The following is a 25,116-nucleotide window of genomic DNA, read 5'->3' as shown; positions in this document are numbered from 1 at the left end:
AATAAAAGGTAAATATGACTAGTCACAAATTAACATTTATTTAAAATATGAAAAGCAAGTTATTATGAGACAATTACAATATACTAACATGCACAAAATGGAATTTGCAAGTATCCTGAACAACTATAAAGACATATCAAGCTATAAATAATGACAGTTACAAAAGATACTAGTGAATATAAAATAAAGTGTGTAAGCAAACAATGTATATGCACGAGTCTCATATCCAAGTACACTCTGTGTGTCATATATGTATAATGAAATAATGTATATCCATTTATATGCTATAAGACATACTTTTGCTCTATCAAATTGTATAATATGATTGAGTAGATGCTTTGCTAATATAAACTATTATTGAAATACAATGAAAAAGTGCACAATATATTTTATCTTATTGTATATCCAATATATAAAACACTATCTAAATTGTTATTTATCATATGCAAAAACTATATTTAGACATAAACTTTGACGCTTTGCGTCCTTTGTTTATTATTACTTTCCATTCGAAATCTTGAAAGCAAGCCATGATTTTTGCCCAAGATATTTCTCAAATCTAATCGAGACGACCAAAAAACGTCGTTGAGTCTAAATAGAAAATTCCGTACACGCCATTTTGTTTAATATCGTAGTTGTTGTCATCGATTGTCCTAAAAATAACATAGAGTTTATAGCTGTATTTTTGTAGTTTCGCGTGGTGTTGTTTCCAATTAAAAGTCTCCTGGTTTAGTCATATCCTGTGGCTGGCTGGTCTTGACTGCCTAGAAATCGCGACCTCATGCTGTCCTTTCAAAAGCCAGTAGGCTTAGATTCACATCATTCTTTCTCGACATTTGATCGACTTTGATCATAACCAAATTGCTAATCATGAAGGGATTTCAAAGAATTAATTTGGGTTTCCTTGTTTTCGTACTGTTCTGGTTATCTTTTTGGGATTCTTCGGCTGCATCTCAGTCTGCAAGTGTAAATGCTTCTTCATCCGACGTGAAGTTTTGGATCGTAAATGGCAAGCGGAGTTCTGAATACTTGCAGATGTTTGTGGAAGAGACAGATTGGTATAATAGCTTGGTGCTGGACTCACTTGTTCCAAGGTACATTTGGTCGCCATGGCCTAAAGTTTTACAAACATGGTTGCGCAATTACATTGCCGGGATTATTGTTTATTTCGCAAGCGGAGGCCTCTGGTGCTTTTATATATATTACTGGAATCGCAATGCTTATTTCACCGCAGGTATGCTATTTTTAAAAATCATCCTTTGAAAAATACATATTTCATTAGCCTAGTATCTGAATAGCAGGGTTTATTCAAGTTTGATCTCTAGGAAATAAGAATGGATCTCAGAAAGTGGGGAGTTTTTATTTTGAATTGTTTCTTTGCGTTTGTCATAGTAGGCCTGCTCGTCCACATGGCAAATACGATGCATTTTTTTGGCTTGTTTTATAAATGTTATTCATTCCAGCGAAATAGATGGGCATGATTTGGGTTTTGTTCGGGACAAAATTCATTGCATTGTAGGGTTGAATTTGCAGATTTTGTTTTGTGTGAGAAGATGAATTGGCCCTTTCAAAAGACTTTGTTAATTGACTAATGAGAGGGCTCAATTCTTATTAGGTCGCACATCCACATGACCAGTTAGGTGAATTATTGATCAATTCTGTTAACCTTCCAACTATATTTGAACAGTGTGAGTGTTATGTTGTTAAGTTGGATTGCTTTTTTAACCCGGTTGAGTATATAGTATATATATTCATATGCATCATTTTCAAGTCAATCTGCATTACTATCTTTCATGACTAACGGTTCGCAAGAATCCATCTCCCATTGATCCTAAATAGTCTACTTAACGTCATTGCATCTATGTGGTTCTCGCTCAGGAGATCATCCATCCCTGGCTCAATACACTTAAACATAGAGTTTCCTCCAAAATCAAGCCTACATACAACTAATTTTTTTTTCCAATTCTTGGGCTTGGGGAAAAGTTCTCTGTAGCTACATATCAAGATTCCATATACTGGAGCAAGCTCACAGTAACTATCAAAATTGCTAGCCAACCCTCCCTATTTTGATTACCACTTTATACTCTATCTATAATGTTTATGCTATGTATCACTAGAAGCAGGAATCTACAAGACACTTTTCATTGCCAGAGGTCCTCCATGAGGAACACCTAGGGCCACAATGACAATGCATATCTCCATTGCAGCCACCAAGATCTCCTTGATAATTCCGTCGGAGGCAGACTCATCCTCCTTGTCACTGTCAATCCCTTCATTTGCGTTGGTCAGCTTGACAGTGTTGTATGATGCATCTGGACATGCCAGTAGTTTGAACTCCACATGTTTCATAATTCACACCTCAGGAATAGATATGTTGTCCATAGCATAGAATTTCCCATATGTGGTGTCAACACTCATTTCAAGCTCTCTCATGACATCTGCTGGCATAATGTTCACTGCAGCCCCTGAGTCATTCATACAATTCTTGAACAACTTGTTATTTATTAACAATGTCAAATAAAAGGGATCCACTTGAGATGGGTTTTTAGTTACAGATGTCTCTATATACACTACAAGTGGTTCCTCAACAGTTTGTTTATGATCAGGGCCTTCTTTAATTGTTTCTCCCACACCAGATAATATCTTTAATGTTTCTTCTCTGTAATCGGGAAATTTCATAATTTCAAGTAAACCAAACAGCTTCTTCAGGAAAATGATGATGCAGCCAATGGACGGTTTACTTTCCTTATAATTTTCATGCTCCAGGGAAGAAGTTAATGGAAACATCTTTAACTCCCTGCCATGGAGCCACACCAATAGTAGCCTTATGGCAGCGGAATCCTTTTTATCCTTGTCCACATTCTCAATCCAAATGCATTATAGCTTACATATTAGTCCCCAAATCTTTTTACATCTGCACAATAACAAGGTCAATAAAGTACAAATGCAAATAGCACCGTGAATCTATCCATTTAGCCAAGGGACATATTCTGAGATTGGCTGTTAAGATGAATAATTTGTGCAGCAGAGTTAAGCATGTAGAGCTTGAAAGGAAATCCTTCTTGGACATTTTCCATGGAAGAAGGGCCTGTTAACCTAAATGGATACTCAAATCCAGTTTGGAATTATTTAGATATCAGAGAATGATGGTAGTCTTTAAATTAGGTTAGTGCCTTTTACTTGTCACTGGAAACAAGAGCCTACATGTAGCAGGAACATGTCCATCCAACATGGGGTGGTCTACTGAGAAGGGCAATCCATATCTGCCCCCTACTCGTGTCTCTTTATTAACCCACATGTGATTGTTTCCATCCTTTAGCTCACTTTTTAACCAACGAATGTATAGATTGGAGAGGAAGCACAATAGGACGCCTGATATCCATGTCACATAGATGAACATAATATATCAATGTGCAGATGCAGTGTGCAAATTCCCTTGCAATGTTTCTTAGTACATTGTCATTGCAGTTTCCATTTCTTACTTGTAACTGTAATTATCAAAATTGCTAGCCACCACTCCCTATTTTGATTACCACTGGATACTCTATCTATAATGCTAATGCTATGCATCACTAGAAGCAGGGACCCACCAGACACTGTTCATTTTCCAGAGGTCCTCCTGGTTGAGGACCATTCCTAGGAGGAACACCTACGGTGACAATGACGATGCACATTCTCATTGCAAGCACATCATCAGCCACTAAAATCTCCTTGATAATTCTGTTGGAGGTGGACTCGTCCTCCTCATCACTGTCAGTCCCTTCATTGCGTAGGGAACTTTTGATCTGCCCATCACCCTCATTCAGCGCAAAGCTAAACAGCTTCTTCAGGAAAATGATGATGGGCAATTTGCTTTCCTGATACTTTTCATGCTCCAGTGAAGAAGGTAATGGACCCATCTTTAACTCCCTGCCATCGCGTCGCACCAACAGTAGTCTTGCGGCAGTGGAATCTTCTTCTCCTTGTCCACATTCTAAATCTAAATGCATTATTAGCTTACATATTAGTCCCCAAAACTTTTGACATCTGCACAATAACATGGTCAATAAAACACAATTGCAAATAGCTTTGTGAATCTATCCATTTAGCTAAGGGACATATTCTGGGATCTACTATTAAGATGGATTGTTTGTGCAGCAGGGTTGAGCACGTAGAGCTTGAAAGGGAATCCTTCTTGGACATTTTCTGTGGAAGAAGAGCTTGTTAACCCAAATAGATACTCAAATCTATTTAGGCATTATTTAGATTGTAGAGAATGATGGTAGTCTTTAAATTAGGTTAGTGCCTTTTTACTTGTCACTGGACACAAGAGCCCACAAGTAGCAGGAACATTTCCAACCAACATGTGGTGGTGTACTGAGAAAGGGAATCCATATCTGCCCCCCTACTCATGTCTCCTTATTTACCCATATGTGACTCTTTCCATTCTTCAGTTCACTTTTTAGTTAATCATTGTAGAGATTGGAGAGGAAGCACAATAGGGTGCCCAATATCTATGTTACATAGATGAATAGAAATATATTGATATGCATGTGTGGTGTGCAAGTTCCCCAGCAATATTTCTTAGTACTTTGGCATTACAGTTGCCATCTCTTACTTATGACTATCCTCATTCCTTATTCATTACTCTTGTAACCTGATTTGTAATGGCATCTCCATTCCTGTACCAATACCCTCACATCTCCAGATGACTATGATCCTCAAATAACTGTACATATGGCTTCTTGATAATATTATTAGGGAATGTGCTCTGACGTTTATGTCTAAGAACTTGTCCAACATGTTATTCAGAATTTCAACTGAAGTTGGTCATTCACTTCCCATAAATTACTAACATTATTGCCATTTTTTTATCTGCACTTATGATTAAAGGTATGTGATATTTGTTTTATTTATTTGGTTGATGGGAGAATATTGAGTCTAATTGAATATTAATTATTTTACAGAGGATATACCTTCAAAAGAACCCATCTTCTTGCAGATAATGGTCTCTATGAAGGCCATGCCTTTGTATACTGCTCTTCCTACATTGTCAGAATATATGATTGAACATGGTTGGACAAAGTGTTATGCTCGTGTAAGTGATGCTGGCTGGCCTGCTTATATTGCATTGACTGCTTTATACTCAATAATGGTGGAGTTTGGGATTTACTGGATGCACAGAGAGTTGCATGACATAAAACCTTTGTACAAGCATCTTCATGCAACTCATCACATCTACAACAAGCAAAATACTTTATCACCTTTTGCAGGTATGCAGAATAATAATTTTCATTCTTTGTTTTATGAGAGTTTATGTGAACATATTATTTTTCTTATTTGAGCACTACAATGACTAGGTTGTTTCTTGATTTTCGAAGAAGAGCTGCATTTGTTTCCAAAATGCAATATTTTTGACACCTAGTTTAACATTACTTGTCTACAAGGATGTAGTAGAATGAATATGTGGTACATTGTGTTATTACTTTCAAGTGATCCTGTGTTCTGAGCTAGGATAATTAGATTTAGAGACATTAGTACAATGTTGCTACTAAGTTGAATTGAAGGGATATGCAAAATGACAATTTACCCTTACAGTTGACTGTCATATAAAAAAGGTGCTTCGTGATGAGGATGATAGCAGATAGACTTAAAAATAATCTTGCTGGACCTAAAACTTAAGGCTATAATGGATTAAAGTACTTGATAATGACACATGAATTATAACAGATTAACCTGTTGTTTTATGTGAAATGGATGGGCAAATTAATCAAGTAATATGATAGCCACTTTTCTGCTCCTTTCTGTATTCCGAGCCTGTTTTGATAGGATGTTGTGTTTGTTCCTTTTAGTGATTTTAGTAGGGTCACAACTCCCAGAAAATGGGTTGCGGTTATTCTTTAGGGTTTTGCATTTGTCATAACCTGCCAAAATTACTGTAAATAAGTTCTTTCCTATGCTAGTGGATTTGATCTGGATCTTTGTCTCTTATTTTCAGAAGTGGTAAAATTATTTGCAAACCGAACCCAATGAATGAGGAAACATAGAATATAGTCCTGTTCAGTAAGTAAGATCAAGCGAGGAATACCCAGTCAGAGAATTGACACTTAGCTATTTTAGTATGGCTTAGACCTAGATTTATAAAATTCAAAGAATTGTTTTTAAAGGACATGCCTTTTTAATATTCCTACATGAGAGATGGATAATCCATTATGTTTGTGGGCATGTGAACATCCCATTCAAACGGTGCCGTTTTGGCTCAACGCTTGGGTTTGTGGGAGATCAACGATTGGAAAAGCACTGAAGGTATATATAAAGAAGGGGATTTACAATTTTTATTACTGGCTAGGGCTGCTATGAACTTATCAACAGCCAAATGTATGCTCATTTGTTAGTATCCCATATCTATAAGTCATGTTTTAACCTCCTGCTATATGTTGAGTCCTTGTCAAGCATGGCTTTATCTGTATTCTAGTGGGACAATTATCATTTCTCAGATTACTGAGATGTGAAAAGCTATTATGAAACAAAAATTGGTACTGTGATGCATAATGGAGTCATGGATTAGAAACTAGAAATGGTGACTTTGGGATGTTTCAGTTTGGTGGTGTTGATGTAGAGTTCATAACTTTATACGCATCACAGTAAAAAGAAATAGTTCCTCTTGTTTTAGGAATCCTAGTTTACAGTGAGTTGCTGGATCACCACCCTGGACTCATTTACTTAAACAGAAGAAGATCCAGAACCTAAAAGATACTAAAACGAACAAAATGCCAATACATGATAATACATTTTCATACTGATTTAAAAATTGAATTGAAAAAAGAGTAGGGATAAGGAATAAAGATTCAATCAATGGATAATTTCCTTAATAATGGGATTTCCTTTCAGATCTCCTGAACCATAACTGGCATAAGTATTAGAAATCAAATAGAAGAAATGATGCTAAGTCTAATTGAATATTAGATCAATTACTCTTAAATGGTATTAAAAATTTAAACTAATATGAAACTGATTTTTTCAGCACTTTCTGTAGTATAAACTTGATAAACATGCAAAAGCTCATCTATTTCAGAGTTCAAACTAAACATGTAATAACCCTGTTAGGTTGTAGCTAAATCAAGCATCATTTTCTTTCACATTTCAATGGTTTGTCATTTGTCAAACACTTGGCAAGCAACCCAATTACCACTGAATATACGATGTCTTAAATTTTCAAACACAATATCAATATGTACAACAAACTGATTGTAAATTTATTTAATTTTGTCCTTATAAGTTTTGCATAAATAAATACCAAATGCCAATAAACAATTCTGAAATGAGTCACACCAGCATTTGAATTCATTCATTGACAAACCATACAACAATATAATGAAAAGAGAATTTAATTGTTGATTGATTGCTATAAATCAGAATTTGAAGCCAGCCTGTTATACTTTCAAACTATGTAATATAAACTGAATTTTACAAACTAAGAGCCTGGTCTTTGCTATAGAATGTAATTGCAAAGTCAAACTGAAAGCCGCTTGGTCCAATTTCAATCTGGTGTTCATAGTCTACCCTTACAAATACTGCCCAAAACTGATATAGAAATCACGCCAAATACAAGAACCCTTGGCATTCAAGCCGTAAATCCACCATACTAATTCTGATGCAAATCGAACAAACTGGGATATCCAGAATTACCAGACTTCAATTTGCAGATAAACCCTTGCCCATCAATAGAGATAATTGAAAATGAATTAAAACTAAATTCTTTAGCAAGCCAGTCACTTCTCAGCCATAGTAGACACAGTATGAGAAGTCTCTTCAATTTAGATTGAAAATTAAATCAATACCACTTTACCTCAGCAATGGATTGATGCACAATCTCAGTCTCAAACCCTTATACTTCAGCAAGGGCACATAAAATCAGAACTTTAGGAAACATCACAAAGACGTCAAAGCAAAATAAGATAATCAAATGATCAGATGCTTTTCTCGTCAAATGTCTTCATATTTATAATCTCCAAATGGCACTAGTTTCCCAAAAGAGCTCCACTTAAGAAGCTTCCTCTACACAACATTAAAATATAATAAAGTGCCATTAATATAATTTATTAATTGCTTTTGGCTCCAAAAAATGACCTTTTCCACCATAACTTAATATTCTGACATGCAAGACCACTGTTTCTTGTTCCCACGATTTAAAACTTTTCGTCCGGGTTCCAACGAGCTATGATACTGAGGTGACCAACATACAACACCAACAAAAATAGCAACCTTAGCGTATTTAGATGAATAATAATAATAATTCCCCCATCTTGCGAAAACAATTGAAGAAGCATCAAAATCAAAATCTGACAACACCAAAGTGATCTTGATGATGAAAGACGATGAATGAACCTGATGGGGTGACTTACTATAGAGAGACACTCCCTCCAAGATTCTTGGAGCCCAAACCAGAAGCCTGAAATAAAAACTAAGAGCATCACTCAACTCTTCTAACTCAATTGAGCTAATCAGAACCAACAAATTGACCTACTATAAATAGTAAGTCCCTCAAACGGAGCCAAAAGACACCATAGGCTACTAGAAAGCCTATAACCACACAATTGAGACCCTCAAATCCCACTCTTAGCTCATGAGGGTCACGATGGTGAACTGACCTAGCCAACTATAGGAACCTGCTAAAAATGGGTACATTACAGTGCTCCCTCCTAAGATTGCTCGTCTCCAAGCAATCTCGGAGCAAAATGAACATCACAGTCCACTTGGATCCCATGGGTAGAATTGCGTACTATCCCTGCTGTGTACAAGCAACTCCTGTAGCAACGTCACCCAAATAACTGATATCAATGATATAATCATCTGAAAATTGACCAATTCATCAGAACTGAGCCCCAATTGAAATACCAACTTTGTACACACCTGGATCCCCACCAAATTGATACTCACACCCAACTGTACTGTGGAGATAACAATGACCATATGAACTTGAATTACTATCACCAACTCCAACTTCTGATAAGCTGTCCTAGGTGTGTGGGTACATCAAGTGGTCTAACTTGCAACTGTCAATTCAATTTGAGAAAGATGGTGCTAACCCACATCGACGGGAAAACAAATCCTCTACTTGTGGGCCAAAAAAGAAGTGATGAGCACTCATAGTGTAATGCCAATAAAAACACCCAATCTCTGTCAAGGGCTCATCAACATCAATCTGGGAATCAAAAGATGACTTCAACTCCGACTCTGAATTGCTGGTTTGGTAGGATCCTAGGCAACTGTCTCAACATATCGAATCTCAAAATCCCTGTGGGGAAGCATAGTAGACAAAGTCTCTACAATCCTTCCCACCAACCTCTGAATGACATGAGAGCCTCGAATGAGAGTACCATCAGACACTCTGTATGAATCCTCCCGCACATCCGAACTCTCCAAAAGATACTCCATAAAAGACTGTGCAGTAGAAATTATATGTGGAAGCATCATCCTGCTCCCCTGCGACCCACAACTGATCCCTCTGAAAATGTGGCACCGCAAACTGTCCAATGCTATCAGCGGTATGAAATGAAGAAATAGATTCGCTTTTAGCAAAAGAAAGCTAATCAACATGAGAGCTCGATTCCACTAATACTCTTACCTCATCCATACCTATTGCACCCATATCTTGGACGAATGTGTCTACCACATCATCACGTCCTTCATCCCCAATCGTGGAAGCAAACTCACCACTAGCCACAATATGTAACTGTACAGGGCCTGGGGTTGGTGTTAACTATACCCGCTTTAACTCATGGTAACCTCATCCAATAGTGACTGTGAACTTTGTGAGCCAATTGAGTACATTGAAGAGAGTCCACCTCAAGGTTCTGGGTGAGCTCGACCACCTCCTCCTCTTTCCCTAACAACGTCTCATAATAGGTGCTACCCCACTCCAGAAGGTAATCCCTCTCAGCAACTAAGAGTAACTATGCTTCAAGATCCTGACAACCTCTCGAAGTGCATGAACCTCTGCTAGGGAAAGGCTACTATCACCATGCTTATCTGACATAGGAGTACCCCAACCAGATGTAGCTAGCATTTGATGGGTAGCAGCATAATTCTCAAGAGCTGAAGAAATGTCACTATCACTCCCCTTCAGTTGACTGGGCACATGATGCCTCTATAACCCCTACCTTATATGCAAACTCTCTATCTCACTAATTGCACTATGATAAGAAACTGAATCAAGACTACCTACCACAAGATTAGTCACTGCATGTGTGCAACTGACCTCACACACATCTGCAATCGAGGTACAACTACTCAACACCTCAACCAACATAGAGGCTCTCACAGTATCAATCTCCTTGCATGTCTCAGCTTCTGCCTTAATAGTAAAATCCTGTAAATACCGATCTTGGGACCCATCCAAAACTTCCTCTAAGTCATCAGCTGATACTTGGCAAGGGATATCATACCCGGTGCAACTCATAGAATCATCAAATGGATCATCAAATGTGTTCATACTATCTGCATCCACATCTCCTGACTTTGTTGTAACACCCATATCACCAACATCACAGTTGGTTGACTCCATACGTGCCTCAGTCCCACCTAAGGAAGCAACTGCCTCTTGCATTGGAACAACACTACGATAGCTGACATATAAGTTTCCAATAACAACTCCCTCCTCGGGAGAGTCTGAAAAGTCAGTGACAACTACATCATTAGCCGCCTTTGAACTAACTGTAGTGACTACTCTGGGAGGCTCAACTTGTTGAAGCTTAGTGCTGCTGTCCATTTAGGGCATTGACACATCCACAAGTTCTTGTGAAATAAGTCGATTATCAATACTGCAAATAGGACTAGCAGGTGTCGTACTAAATATACGTACATCTGCATCATGGACACCTGTTGGAAAAAACTCAAGCTTCCTTCCCTACAATCTCGATATTGGCCTTCTAAATGCTGCCCTCTCAATTGTCTCTGGATTTGACAAGCTATTCGCTAACCTCTGTTGACGAAACTTAAGTTTCTCCATACTCTCTTGCAAAGCATTCATTTTCATGCTAACTTCATCATCATTCCATTGACTTCTAGAACTACTAGTCCTCCCTATGTTTGTCCATGGCTAGAAAATGCTTGAGTGTTGGTCACTCCAAATGCAACAACAAATCTGAAAATAAAATAACTTTCCTACCCCACAGGATGGTAGGAAACTGCTTTGATACCACTGCAATAACCCTGCTGGTTATAGCTAAATCAAGCATCAATTTTTTTCACATTTCAATGGTTTGACATTTTGTCAAACACTTGGCAAACAACCCAATTACCACTGAATATATGCTGTCATAAATTTTCAAACATAATATTAGGATGTACAACAAGCTGATCACAAATTTATTTAATTTTGGCCTTATAAGTTTTGCATAAATAAATACCAAACGCCAATAAACAATTCTGAAATGATTCACACCAGCATTTGAATTCATTCATTGACAAACCATACAACAATATAATGAAAAGGGAATTTAATTGTTGATTGATTGCTATAAATCAGAATTTGAAGCTAGCCTGTTATACTTTCAAACTATGTAATATAAACTGAATTTTACAAATTAAAAACCTAGTCTTTGCTGTAGAATGTAAATGCAAAGTCAAATTGAAAGCTGCCTGGTCCAATTTCAATCTGGCGTTCACAGTCTACCCTTACAAATGCTGCCCAAAACTGATATAGAAATTGCGCCAAATACAAGAACCCTTGGCATTCAAGCTGTAAATCCAACACACTAATTTTGAATCAAATCGAATAAATTGGGATATCTAGAATTACCAAACTCCAATTAGTAGACTAAACCCTCGCCCATCAATAGAGATAATTGAAAATGAATTAAAACTAAATTCCTCAGCGAGCTAGTCGATTCTCAGCCACAGTAGACACAGTATGAGAAGTCTCTTCAATTTAGATTGAAAATTAAATCAATATCACTTTACCTCAACAGTGGATTGATGCACAAACTCAGTCAAAAACCCTTATACTTCAGCAAGGGCACATAAAATCAAAACTTTAGGAAATGTCACAGGCGGCAAAGCAAAATAAGATAATCAAATGATCGGATGTTTTTCTCATCAAATGTCCTCATTTATAAAATCCAAATGGCACCAGTTTCCCAAAAGAACTCCACTTAAGAAGTTTCCTCTACACAACATTAAGATATAATAAAGTGCCATTAATATAATTTATTAATTGCTTTTGGCTCCAAAAAATGACCTTTTCCACCATAACTTAATATTTTGACATGTAAGACTACTATTTCTTATTCTCACGATTTAAAACTTTTTGTTCCGATTCCAACAAGCTATGATACTGAGGTGACCAACATACAACACCAACAAAAATAGCAACCTCAGTGTATTTAGATGAATAATAATAATAATTCACCTATCTTGTGAAAACAACTGAAGAAGCATCGGAATCAAAATCTGACAACACCAAAGTGATCCTGATGATGAAAAACGATGAATGAATCTGATGGGGTGACTTATTATAAATAGACGCTCCCTCTAAGATTCTTGGAGCCCAAACTAGAAGCCTGAAATAAAAACTGAGATCATCACTCAACTCTTTTAACTCAACTAAGCTCATCGAAACCAACAGATTGACCTACTATAAATAGTACGTCCCTCAAATGGAGCCAAAACACACCATAGGCTGCTGGAAAGCCTATAACCACACAACTGAGACCCTCGAATCTCACTGTCAGCTCACGAGGGTCATGATGGTCAACTGACCTAGCCAACTGTAGGAACTTGCTAAAAATGGGGACATTACAAAACAATAGTAAAAATTCAGTGAATCTTTGAGGCTGGAAAGCATTGTCATGCACATTTTTTCAATTTACCAAGTCCACAGTGAAATCCAAAAGTTCACATTTCAAGTAACTTTTTTTGATATTGAAATAGTTTAGAGTCTACACAATTCAGTACAACATAGTCGGCTGAACAGGATTCAGCCAAAGAGAGTTATCAACAGCCATATACCAGTGTTGAAGTCAACCAAAAACTAGAACTTAGTGCCAAACAGCTAGAGAGAATTAGTGATAACGCCCAGAACAGTTTACAAAATGGGGGGAAAAGAGCAGCCTAAACTAAAGATAAGCACTAAACTTCAGACTGAGATCAACAAAATTTAACATGAATATTTTGCAACCATTCAGGGGATTGTTTTAAATGCCCCAGCCATCATTTGCCTTAAGGTCTTCAAGTTCTTTCGCTGAGAGTAATTCTCCATTACATCCAGCAATATCATAGTCCTGTTCACCTAATTCTGGAGCAGAGAAAACACTATGAACAGGCTGAGATTCAAGTGTTCCAGAAGCACAGTCTATAGGAGAGGCCTTTTCCAAGTTGTCATTCTGAGAGATTTTAAGCTCCTTCATCATCTTTTCCAACTGCATCAGTTCATTTTCATCCAGTGTGGATTTATATTGGTCCAGGTAGCAAACTGCTCTTAAGTCATCTTTATATATAAGAGTAGATCCTTCTCGAACTAAAATCATAAACAGGCTAAGTGGTATTTCCAAGGAGAGAGAAACCTGTGATATAATAAAGAAATGTGTGAGTTTAAAGTTAAAGTCGGTAAGTCTTTGATCCTTCTTTTGAAAGACTTCCTCATTTCTCGCTTTCCATAAGAACCAACACACTTCACATGGTAGAATGTGTTGGTTCCCGAAACCGCAGATTGGAATCCTACAAGCCCTTCGTGCTCGATGTTGGGATATCCAACCGATTAAGGCCAACTTGGCGAGATTGATCGATGCGATCCAAATCCCCTGTGCTTCCGGCTTTGCAAAACCGAGGCAGGTGTACCTGATCTTGGACAACAACCTTAAATCCAAGATGCTTAAAGCAGATTGGTTAGAACACGAATACAATGAAAGTTTTCTTAATGGCAAGAATTATAGAAAACTTCAAATTTGTGAATTACGAATTAAGAATAATAAAAGAATATATGAATGTTTTAAATAAAAGTACTTATTATAGATGATTACAACAAATGAATATATTATTTCTTCAAAGGAAAGATATGAAGTAATTGCCAGCGTATGGATTGTGAATTATGAAAAAATATAAAGATCAGTGCCGAAGGGCAATAGAGTAAGAATTATAAGTTTAAAACGTACAACTTTATAAAATTCTACGCGCATTAATTACAAACCATTTAATAATCAAGATGCGACAGATCAAATATATGGATGCAATTTTAAAACAGTCTGGAATGTATTTTAAATCCTGTGGTTTGGAGACAAACTAGACACAGATTCAGAAACAATTAAATATTTCTCAATATCTATGTTGTTCGATTTTAAAATGCTATAATTGATCTTGTCCACTTATCTATCATATAAATTATTTATAAAATTAAAATAATAACTATAAAGGATGAAACTATATAATATTTTGACTCTAAAGCTTCAAGCAAATAAAATAAATATTTTTTATTGATCATGCCGGAAATAAAATTGCATTGAAGACACTCCTTACGGATGATCCATCCGATGCAATTTTAACTCCAGAATCTCATAAGAATTTATTCAATAACCCACAATCCATAGACTTAGTTCAAAACTTCATTTCTCTGCCAATAAAAGAATATAATCTATCATAGTGCATCATAATATATAAAACTTTAGAATATCAATATGAATTGTCCATTGTGTTTTACATCTCATATATTTATAAATGCGAAAGGGTGCGTGGGTGAATAGACACACCCATTCGGCTCCTAATCTTTTCAAAATGATGTAACTCTTCATGACTAATAACTGACCAATATTAAGTGTTTGATATGATTTTAATTATATCCAAAGATAATTGCTGGTTTAATTATTCCTGTCCAGTATTCTTCATCGCCGTGTATTCATGCCCTTGCTAGAAACTCATTTGGTGCCTTTCCTTTGCCTTCGTATCCACCTGTTTGGGTGTTATATTGGTGGTTTGTATGACCCAAGCCTTTATCTCCAGGGAGTCGGGTGCATCTTTTCAATTCCCGCGTGCATCTTCAGACCTGACGGCACCATAAAGCGAAAATGTCACCTAACGCATCATTCTTTCTCCTGTGCCTGGGTTCGCAAATAATCTTCAACGGTATGTTCAAGTTCTCCATCCTCTGCTCGAGTGCCTGAAGACAACAATCTGTCCATACTTGCTCAATTCACCTCTTCCTTATCTGCTACAAATACAAAGCAACGTCAGATATAAATTTATCATGGAGTCACAAGTATGTTCCTCTTTTTCATACGGCTTTGGACTAAAATCCCAATGCTCGCAGAATGAAGAGCATAGACGGAGTCACACCAAAACACTTAAAAATCTCTTGGAAGACCATTCTTCAGCAACCGAGGCTCATGCTTACTTTCATATCCACATCCATGTTTACTTTGTATGCAGATTGCTTTGGGTGCTTTTTAATCCACGTGATAGAGATCCCATATTTGCTCCACAAATTCTAGTTACTCCATTTTGCACATGGTTACATACAGCAAATGCAAATAATGTATGGTTTGACACCACATGCCCAACCAATGCTATTACAGAACAAAAAGTCTGATGATTTTCCCATAAATATACTAGAAAATACTTTGATCACTTCTGAATTTCACATGCCTCACGAAAGTTTATTCCAGATATTTAAAACACAAAGTGCCTTGCCTTCAAGTCAGGCAGAGGGATGCAGATACTTTTGTTCAAACATCTCAGATTAATAATGCACAGGATGTTTATAACTGCCAGCACAAGCTTATAACAATTGTGACTCATACCCTGCCCCAAGTGTAGTATTTCCTGTAGCAGGAGGATCATATAAAAGAGCAGTTTTCCAGGGCTTCCATATTTTTGCCTGTTAGGTGATTCACTCTAAGTTTTTAACAATTCATGCAATTTGTGCTTTTACATCCTTACACAAGGAGGATGCTGATAAAGATTGCAGAAAATCTCTCTATGTTTGTTGAGTGCGTTTGTCTGAAAGCTTTTCATCATATGTATTTTATGTACTCCTCAAAATCAATTCTCTTACATTCTGCTGCTTTCTTCTAAACAGATTGAATAGAACTGCATTGTAATAGATACCGCCTGCTAAACATTGACAAGAAAGGCACATGCTAATACTGTAATCAGAGATTTTAGCTACTCTTGTATGAAAATTCTTCAGTAGACGTCATTATATAGAAACCAAACGACTCCCATCAATTGTTTTATTTTCAGCATCAATCTCTAGGCTTTAGTTATCTATTTGGCTGCCAAAGCTACAATGATGAAATATAAGAGAAATAAGACCATTGCTGTAAAAATAAGCCTGATCCAAAGGACGCAAATGGAGGCTAAAATTCTAAATTTTGGGCTCCATCAGAATGGACCAAAATTTATTAAGTCTATAATGAAAAGGTTCCACATAACCAGCAAGAACTTCACTCTAGGACAGACCAGGCAATTTCCCAATAATATAGACCAAATTTTATTGGCAAAGACACATTAGAAAAAACATGCTCAAAGGATTCGGGAACATTACACAATTTATAATAAACAGAGTTGACTCCAAGGGAATCCAAATTAGAACCAATAGCTATTTTTTTTAATAGCAGGAGTCATCTAAAACAGAGCTTCTTGGGTTTCGCACCCGGTTGCCAAACATAATGAAAAAAGAAAGACCAACCAGAAAAAGGACAATGAAAACCCCAAGCCTGGTTACTCTTTGGATGATGTCTGAATCTGAAACTAGCAATCTTATAGATCTGCTTTGTTGACACTTCACTGAGATTAGAACCATCAATCCATTTTATTTGATGCAAATAAGAAGTTGAGTCATACATCTTAGAAAGAGAAGAATTTCCCACAGCTTTCAAGATAAGAGAGTATGCCTTTTTTTGAGTTCGGGGAATACCAAATTTACTCCCGATTTCCTCCCAAGATCACAACCTATTATGAATAAATAAATCACTGATCAAAAGGATACCAAGACTGTTCCAATGCTTAGCTAAGCAGCTCTGAGTCAGAGGCAATGGTTTATCATTAAGATATAATCCCCACCAAATAAACCTATCCACCACTGCATAAGAAGGGTGGGAGCCAATTGCAACTCTGTCTAACAGGAGCAGTTTAACATGAGACCACACCTTCCATAATGACTTAAATGCTGTAGACCCAAAACGTTAATCTTAAAATCACCCAGTAGAATATCACTGAAAGGAACATTTTCCCATTTTTAACCTTTAGAAATGAAGTGCCTTTCTACATTGTTCCTATTTGGAACCTTCAAAGTTTATTTCCATCAATTGCTTTTAGAATCCATTTTGAGGCCAGAGCTATTCCATGTAAGTTGATATCCTTTAATCCTAGTCCACCATACTGTTTAGGGTTACAACACCAATTCCAATTCATACAGTGCCTCTTTTTATTGCCAACATCATCAGACCATTAAAATTCCCTAAGAATGTGTTCAATCTTATCCATATGATAATTAGCAAATAGCCAAGCAGAAGCAAAATAAATATGATGTGAAGCAAGCACTTTTTGAATCAGTTGTAGTCTATTAGCCAGAGAAAGATGATGTGTTTGTCATTTGATATATTTATGTTGAATCTTTTAATAAAGCTACTCCCACATAGCTTTAGCAGATGGCTCAATAGAAAAAGGGATGCCTAGGTATCTCACAATAGAATTAGGGCCTTTCCACTGCCATCCATGGTTTGTTAACCAACTAGGAGGGGACTCCGACCGCCCTAAACTAAGGACTTATTGGAGACAACTTTGGCTTCATAGGCTTTACAAAAGAACCTAAGTCTATCCATAGCATTGCTAAAATTAGCTTCCAACAATTCCAAAAACAATGAGGTATCATCAGCGAACTGAGAATTAATGCGTTCTTCACCATTTGGTAGAGAGAAACCTGTAAGAGGGCGGCCTAGAAAAGGAGTCCTAAGAATATAGAACAGAGCATCAACAACAATGAGAAGAGGGAAGGGGCTATAGGACAGCCTTGACCGATAGATCTCTGAAGGGGGATAGGGTCAGATAAACTACTATTAACATCAATAACTGTAGAAGAGTCCTGAAAGAGTACTTGAATCCATTTACAAAAATAATCAGGAAATCCAAATGCCTTCAACATTCCAATAATAAATGGCCACTCAATCTTGTCATATGCTTTTTCAAAATCTAACAATACCATAGCAACATTTTGATCTTGTACTTTAGCCCAATGCATGGCTTCCAATCCTATTATCTGGTTTCTAAAATATATCTGCCTTTTATAATTCCTGTCTGAGTCACAGAGATGAATTTGTCTAATATGTCTGAAATTCTCTTTGCCAACAATTTGGAGAAAATTTTATAGGAAATATTTAGTAAAGTAATTGGCCTCCAATTCTTGACTAAAGTTTTGTCTCCAATATTAGGAATTAGTTTGATTAACCCCATATTAATAGTAGGACCCGAAGATCCTCTAGAAAAGGCATCTTCATACAAAGCTAAGAGATCCTCACAGATCCAGTCCATGTTGATTCTATAGAATTCAGCAGTAAAGCCATCTTGGCCAAGGAACTAATGGCGCTAAATGAAAATGAAATCTGGGCAAGGATATAGGCCTTAAACCCATTTAAATCCCAAATTTTTAAAGAAATCAAGTTCAAGCTAGGAGATTAAGGCCATTTTGTAAAAAAAATTCAGAATTCCAAGATCTTGAAGTTGTCCAATTTAACTAAGTCATCTTTTAAGAAAAGACTTTGGCGACCTCATTATCGTGCTAAGCAAGGTCATGGGAGAGCCATAGGGATCCATTTTTGAACCTTGGATGTTCTACTCCATGGACAAGATATCTGCATGAGAGGTTATGATTGAATGTGCTAAGATAATTTGTAACAACCTTGATCTCCAATTGAGGATGATAAAGAACACATAGACATTTCACACAACTTCCTATTTCGGCCATGGTATCTAAGTTTCTAGGTTTGACTAGCTTGGGACAATGTGGAGCTGCAATAGGTGAACTCCATGTACATGAGTGCTATCCATAGCTACTCCTTCATAACAACAAGCACTTCAAGATCTTCAACGATGCATTTGCTATGAGTTGTAAGAAGACTACATGAGGCTCCACATAGAAGATTATCCGAGGAGGCGGAGAAGCTAATCAAGAAGCAAGGATCATGATAATCCAATATCCCAAATTCACATACATTCAAGTGTTGGGAAATACTTGTCCTAGGAAGCTACCAAGGTACCCTACCAACAAAATTGGTGATCATGGAACTGGCAATGCAACTAATTGCCTATGATAAGTTTCAAAAGCACAAACACAAGCTAGGGGTTGGATTTCAATTTAATCTTGGAAGTGATTTGCTTGTCCTAAGTAGTAAGTAAAGCTGTAGAGAAAGAGTTTGAATTCTAAGGCTTGTGTTATTATGAGACGAAAGAAAAATTTGATCCTGAAAAGAAAATCAAGAGAACATATGGAAACAAATACCTTCACATCCCACACATAGAAGATTATTGGGCAGATGCAAACGATAATTTGGAGATCAGGGAGAGAATGTTCTCAAGGCTAACATTGGATATGATCAGAAATTACAAATGGAAGCAAATCCAATTCCTTGATTAAATGGAGGAAGATGATAGAGTTACTAGGAGTGGTTTTGGAACAACTACAAATTAGGAGTTGGAAGTTATCAATTGGCTTGATGATAAGAAGATCAACCTAGACGCCTTAATGATCCCAATTACTCTTTTCCCCTAGGAATGGCGAGATACAAAGATGACAAGTTCGGAAAGGAGGGTAATCCCATTGACATATGAGAAGATGAAGGAGGTAGAGGAAGTTGAAGAAGAATCATCTGGGCAGCCCCGAGCATCAAGTGAAAGGCAACAAGGTGAGGTTAGCTAAAAGAGAAGGAATCTTGGTAAGGCCCTGCCCATAAGGATTCAAGACATAAAGATATTAGGATTGAGTAGCCACAAGCTAAGAAGCAAAGATCAAATGCTCCCCCATCAAAGGAAAGCGCTACTTCTAAACAAGAAAAGACTATTCCAACAGAGGGAGAAGAAGTGAATCAAGTGTTTACTTCTGAATTAGCGGACAATGTTAGCTGAAGTTCATCCGAATATTCTCCTCTAAGTGTAATTGAGATAGTAGGAAACCTTCCTCTACAAGGTAAGATGGCAATGGAATCATAGATATTGAGGATTCTCTTGAAGAAGGTGAAATCCCAGCTTCAAACGAAGGTCCAAGCGAAGATATAGCCATCATACCAATTGAAGAGAATGCACAAAACCTACCTGGTTGAGAGGAATATTGCATGAGAAGGAGATCATAGATCTAGACCCAATTGAAAATATTGAAGACATCGTGCAAAATCTTAAGAAGGAAAAGGAAAGTCATCTTGCAAGGAGGTTAGTCAAAGTCATTAGAGAAGATTTAGGAATTTGCAGGGTCTAAATTGCCATTCCAAAAGTAGATAAAGAAAGGGGTAACATTGTTCTACAAGATTATGAGATCATTGAACATGATTTGTGAGTTACTACAATGAAGCAAGAGTTCGAGGATGCCCATGGTGCCATTCACATATTATAGGAAAGAGTGAACAAAGAGGTAGGGAAGAAGAAGAAATACAAGGAAGAAAGTGGAGGATTTAGGGAACACCTCAAGCACATCTTCAATCCTATCCAATAGAGAAATCATACATTTGCACCACCTCTCACCCTTGAGAGAGAATTGGTAGACAATTTGGAGAACTTTAAGATGTTATTCTAAGAATCAAAAGCGCAAATGGAAGTTGTTGTGCAAGAAGTAATTACCTTCCTTTTGGAATTCTTGAAACAATATCATTCATTTACATCAATTAGAGCAAGACTCCAAACCTTGGATACACTTTGTGAAGGATTTCTTTCTATTAGAGAGAAAACCATCCTTCAATTGCAAACAATGAGAAAAATTCTTGAACAACAGTTGGAGAATAGCAAGGTGATAAAAGCAAGCGGGATGCAAGATGTTAATGAATGGTACTTTGCTTTGGTCTTTAGGCAGGATAGTTCAGAGAAGACAAGGAATGGTTGTTACCACCTCAAATCCACCATGCAAGCAATTTGTGATGAGGCTGAGGAAGAAGTGGCAATAGCATTTTCTCTTTTGATGAGAAAAGAGAAGAAATCATGAATTTGTAAACATTGAAGGAAAGCTTGAGAGCTCTCAACTTTGAAGATTATAACTCCATCAGGAGGGAGCAATTGAGAAATTTTGCAGCGTTCACAACTTTCAGGGCTTCAAGACAAGAAATCATGCTAGATTGGGAGTAGACTATTTCCACAAGTACAAATGAGTTAAACATGGTTGATTGGAATTTGCAAAGACCACCTATGCCTCCAATGGATGAACTTAACTATGTTTTGTCGAGGTTGGTTGAGTTAGTAAATAGAGAAAAGAACAAAGTAAATTATCTTCTAAAGGAAGATTTGATATAAGCCTAAGTGGCAATTAATTTTCTCATTGAAATGATTGGCCCATTGTTTGGTGCCTTTTGATTAGTTGATAAAACTTTGTAATTTTCCTATTGGCCCGTTTGAAGGTGCTTTAACTTCGTTGGATAATGGGGTGGAAACCCTAATTAGGGTTTGCATTTTCTTAATGTTGGCTATTCATTGTAAGTAAGCCCCTTATGTATGTAAGGCTTGCACTCCTCATTTGTAAGAAAGAATTGTTGCTAAAATACTGCCAAATTTGCTCCACTATTCATTGTTATGTCTTACATGGTGAATTAGGTGATTAAATTGGGAGTATTACATGGTGATTTACATTCCTCACTTAGAATAGATTTGATTTCAAGTTGTTAAGTTAGAATTTGCTTTAAGTAATTTAGTTGGATAAAAGCAACTATGAATGCATACTTGCTAGAGTCAATCATGGACAAAACCACTAACTACTTAGTGATTGCGAGTCTTGCCTTGTGTGGACGAACGACATTTGAATGCATTCAATTCATTTGTATTTGATCTTTAATTTGCATCTATTGATGGGATTGAAGAAAGTGCATTGATATGAAAATCATTTGGACAAACCCTAGAAACTTGCCCTAGGTGAGTGAAGTCGATGAAAAGACTGCATCTAGTAGATTCCAAGTATATTTTCTCTTCCCTGTATCCTTGGATAGGAGTAGAATTAGTTAGATTCCCAAGTTTAAGCCAACCTCCATAAGTTGAAGATCAAAATATATGTTCACTGCACATCATGGAGCCAAATCTTTAGAATCAGTTGACAAGCCTTAGAAAACAGCATAAGTCCCCTTAGTGATCTAGTAAATTACATCATTTCAACTGAGCAAATGTCCACATTAATAAGGAACCTCAAAGTCACCTTATGATATTTCATTGCAGTCTTAGCATAAGAAGTATCTTTATGCAAGAGAGAATTGGATAGTTGGCGTTTCACCTTGAAACATGAAGTGTTTGATTCTGTACTCAACAGAACCAAGAGTGGATATCATCCCTCGTCGTCATCACGTGGCTCTTGCTATCCATATGAGGGGGTGTACCTAGTGAGGAGTCCATATTTGGTCAATCCTCTACCCTAGGCCCAAGATTAGATATCACTTCTCTTGGCCATCATGTGGCACTTTAACATCCATATGAGGTGGTGTACGTAGTGAGGAATTTCATAGCATTCCCCCTATCATTGCCACCCTTATCGTTCTCCTTATGATTAGAAGTTTCTTTCATGAGTTTTAGCTACTTTGTGTGCTAGTATTTTTTGAATTATTGATTGATTGACACACTCAAATTCACACTCATTGAAGAATTACATACCCATGGCCTATATACTGATAATGATGTGCTATGCAGAGCAGCGATTTTTAACTTTAATGTATATTTCTTGAGTTTTGTCCCTTGGGTCAATATTCTTGTGGGGGAAATTCTGTCATATCAAGACTATTATTTCCTTTGAATTAGTTGTGGCTTATTTTGCTTTGATTTTTCAGGTTACTTTCTAATCAGATTTTGCTTGACTGCATTCTTTTTTGGTGTTTATCTTATCATGTTAGAATATATATTCTTTGTTTGAATGAGCATTGCAAGTGCTGCAAAGATTACATGATAGATAGATATATTCTTCTGAGGTTCGAAATAGCCAATCCTGTTTTCTGGTGGAATTTCTTTTGTCTGATTGTTGAATATTGGAAATAGTAAATGCTTTCTTGTTTCTGTTGTTTTATCATTTTGTGTCCATGTTCATCACAGTTACCCTGGCCAGCTTATTTTGTTTTAAGTGCAGTCTCAAAATATGATGAATGTATGAACTGACTTGAGCGATATTTAAAAGGAATGCTTTTCTAACTGCTAATAGTCTTCTCCAGGATTGGCTTTCCATCCTCTTGATGGGATTTTGCAGGCTATTCCCCATGTGATCGCTTTGTTTATAATTCCAGTACACTTTTTTTCTCACGAGTTTCTTCTATTTTGTGAGGGAGTTTGGACAACTAACATTCATGACTGCATACATGGTAAGGTCTGGCCAATTATGGGGGCTGGTTATCACACTATCCATCATACAACATATCGACACAATTATGGTCACTACACAATTTGGATGGACTGGATGTTTGGAACACTTCGTGATCCAGTTCTTGATGCAAAGAACTTGAAGGAAATGTAATGCCTGACAATCCTATATATAATGGGGATTGATTGTGTCTCACTTGGCTGTGTTGTTTTCAGTATTACACATTTATTTATCAGATTTATGTTTAAATTTGGAATTAATTTGATCATTTTACTATAATATGTATATATGATTTTTAAAACATCTGCATGGTTGCATATGTGAGGCTGCATAATGCATGTTGCCACTTCTCATGTTTTTGGCAATGACTCCTTGTGGGATGATTAATTTTAAATTTTCAAATGTCTGTAGATGTTTGAAAGAAGGTAGCTGGAAACTTGAAAGCATAACAATTAATATATATCAAGCATATAAAGAAAAGTTACATGAGCTTGGCTTAAAAATTCATAGAATTTTATGTAGCTATTTTATAATACCTCCAAATTTGGTCTAATGACAGACATTTTTCTCTGTCACAGCAATGTATAAAATAGCTATCTGAATCATTCATCTAGAACAGTAGTATATCTCTCAACAGGTTTTGGTAGTGAATAGTAGCTGCCAAGAGTGTGCTTATGAGGTTGCAAGTAGAGTGGGTTTTACTATGGAGGAAACTCCGTAGTTAAGCGCGCTGGAGCTGGATTAGTATTGGGATGGGTGACCTCCCGGGAAGTCCTGGTGCTTTACCTCTGTGAACATCACCTACATCCAATGAGTATTAAGTATTCTATTTATTCTCACGAGAGATGGGTTCATGTGAGCCAGTACTCATGAAACGTGGATCAATGAGTTTGACTCAAAAATTATATAGTTGAATCCTGATAGCAATATCACAATGTACCTTATCCTGTCTTTTTTGTTCACAAGTTAGTTTCAATTGGTGAGAATGCCAGCTTCTTTGGGGCATGATTTCTATTTAGTAATGTCCAATTGATCTACCTTCTTCATAAATTGGTTTGTTCTTGTTGTCTATCATACCTTCAAAGTTGGTCTCATCAAAGTAAGTAAACATTTTTCTTTGGCATAGTCAAACCAAAAAGCCATCCAACTCATTATCTAAAACAGTGGCACATTCCTAACACCTTGTTGGCAGGGAACTGTAGCTGCCACTAAAACAGTGGCACATTCCTATCAGTTTGTTGGTAGGGAACTGTATCTGCCAAAAGTGGATACAGTGATACTTAGCTGTAGCTTCTGCTGTTCTTTTTCCTGGCATAAGATAGTTTCATTTAGTGAGGATGCCAACTTTGTTGGGGTCATCTTTTCTACTTGGTAATATTTGATTGATCTATCATCTTGGTAATATTTGCCTGAATCAGTGCAATAACAAATCTATAAACTTTTCCAGTGGCCTTCCACAATACCAAACATGCAATGAAAATTGAAGCATAGAAGTAAAGTAAATAAAGCATACACACATGCAACAAGAGAACACCAATATTTTTCACGTTGAACCCTTGGTCAAAGAGGAAAACCATGGTGGGAATTAGTACCTACAAATCTCAGTACTGCAGTAATAAGTTTTC

General features: G+C 36.8%; 1 protein-coding gene across 1 annotated transcript; it reads left to right on the top strand.

The window, feature by feature from the left end:
- The first annotated feature begins 556 nt into the window (after nucleotides 1-556).
- Nucleotides 557-23,794, top strand: LOC149565329 (delta(7)-sterol-C5(6)-desaturase-like). The gene is made up of 3 exons (XM_089818850.1): nucleotides 557-1,234; nucleotides 4,947-5,252; nucleotides 23,346-23,794. Exons 1-3 carry the CDS (start codon nucleotides 871-873, stop codon nucleotides 23,642-23,644), a joined length of 969 nt encoding a protein of 322 aa, XP_089674976.1. The 5' UTR covers nucleotides 557-870; the 3' UTR covers nucleotides 23,645-23,794.
- The last annotated feature ends 1,322 nt before the right edge of the window (nucleotides 23,795-25,116 follow it).

Source organism: Cupressus sempervirens, chromosome 3 (genome assembly GCF_028749045.1).
Source record: "Cupressus sempervirens isolate cs-2001-9-10 chromosome 3, ASM2874904v1, whole genome shotgun sequence".
NCBI classification, from domain to species: Eukaryota; Viridiplantae; Streptophyta; class Pinopsida; order Cupressales; family Cupressaceae; genus Cupressus; species Cupressus sempervirens.
Note: the sequence above shows the minus strand (reverse complement) of the source record. Positions and strands in the feature narration are given on the sequence as shown.

What these genes read in the sequence shown, in the direction of transcription:
- LOC149565329 (XM_089818850.1), top strand. Translation starts at nt 871, where the DNA reads ATGAAGGGATTTCAAAGAATTAATTTGGGTTTCCTTGTTTTCGTACTG. An exon ending in CAATGCTTATTTCACCGCAG is followed by an intron (nt 1,235 to 4,946) that starts GTATGCTATTTT and finishes ATTATTTTACAG; the next exon opens with AGGATATACCTTCAAAAGAA. An exon ending in TACTTTATCACCTTTTGCAG is followed by an intron (nt 5,253 to 23,345) that starts GTATGCAGAATA and finishes AGTCTTCTCCAG; the next exon opens with GATTGGCTTTCCATCCTCTT.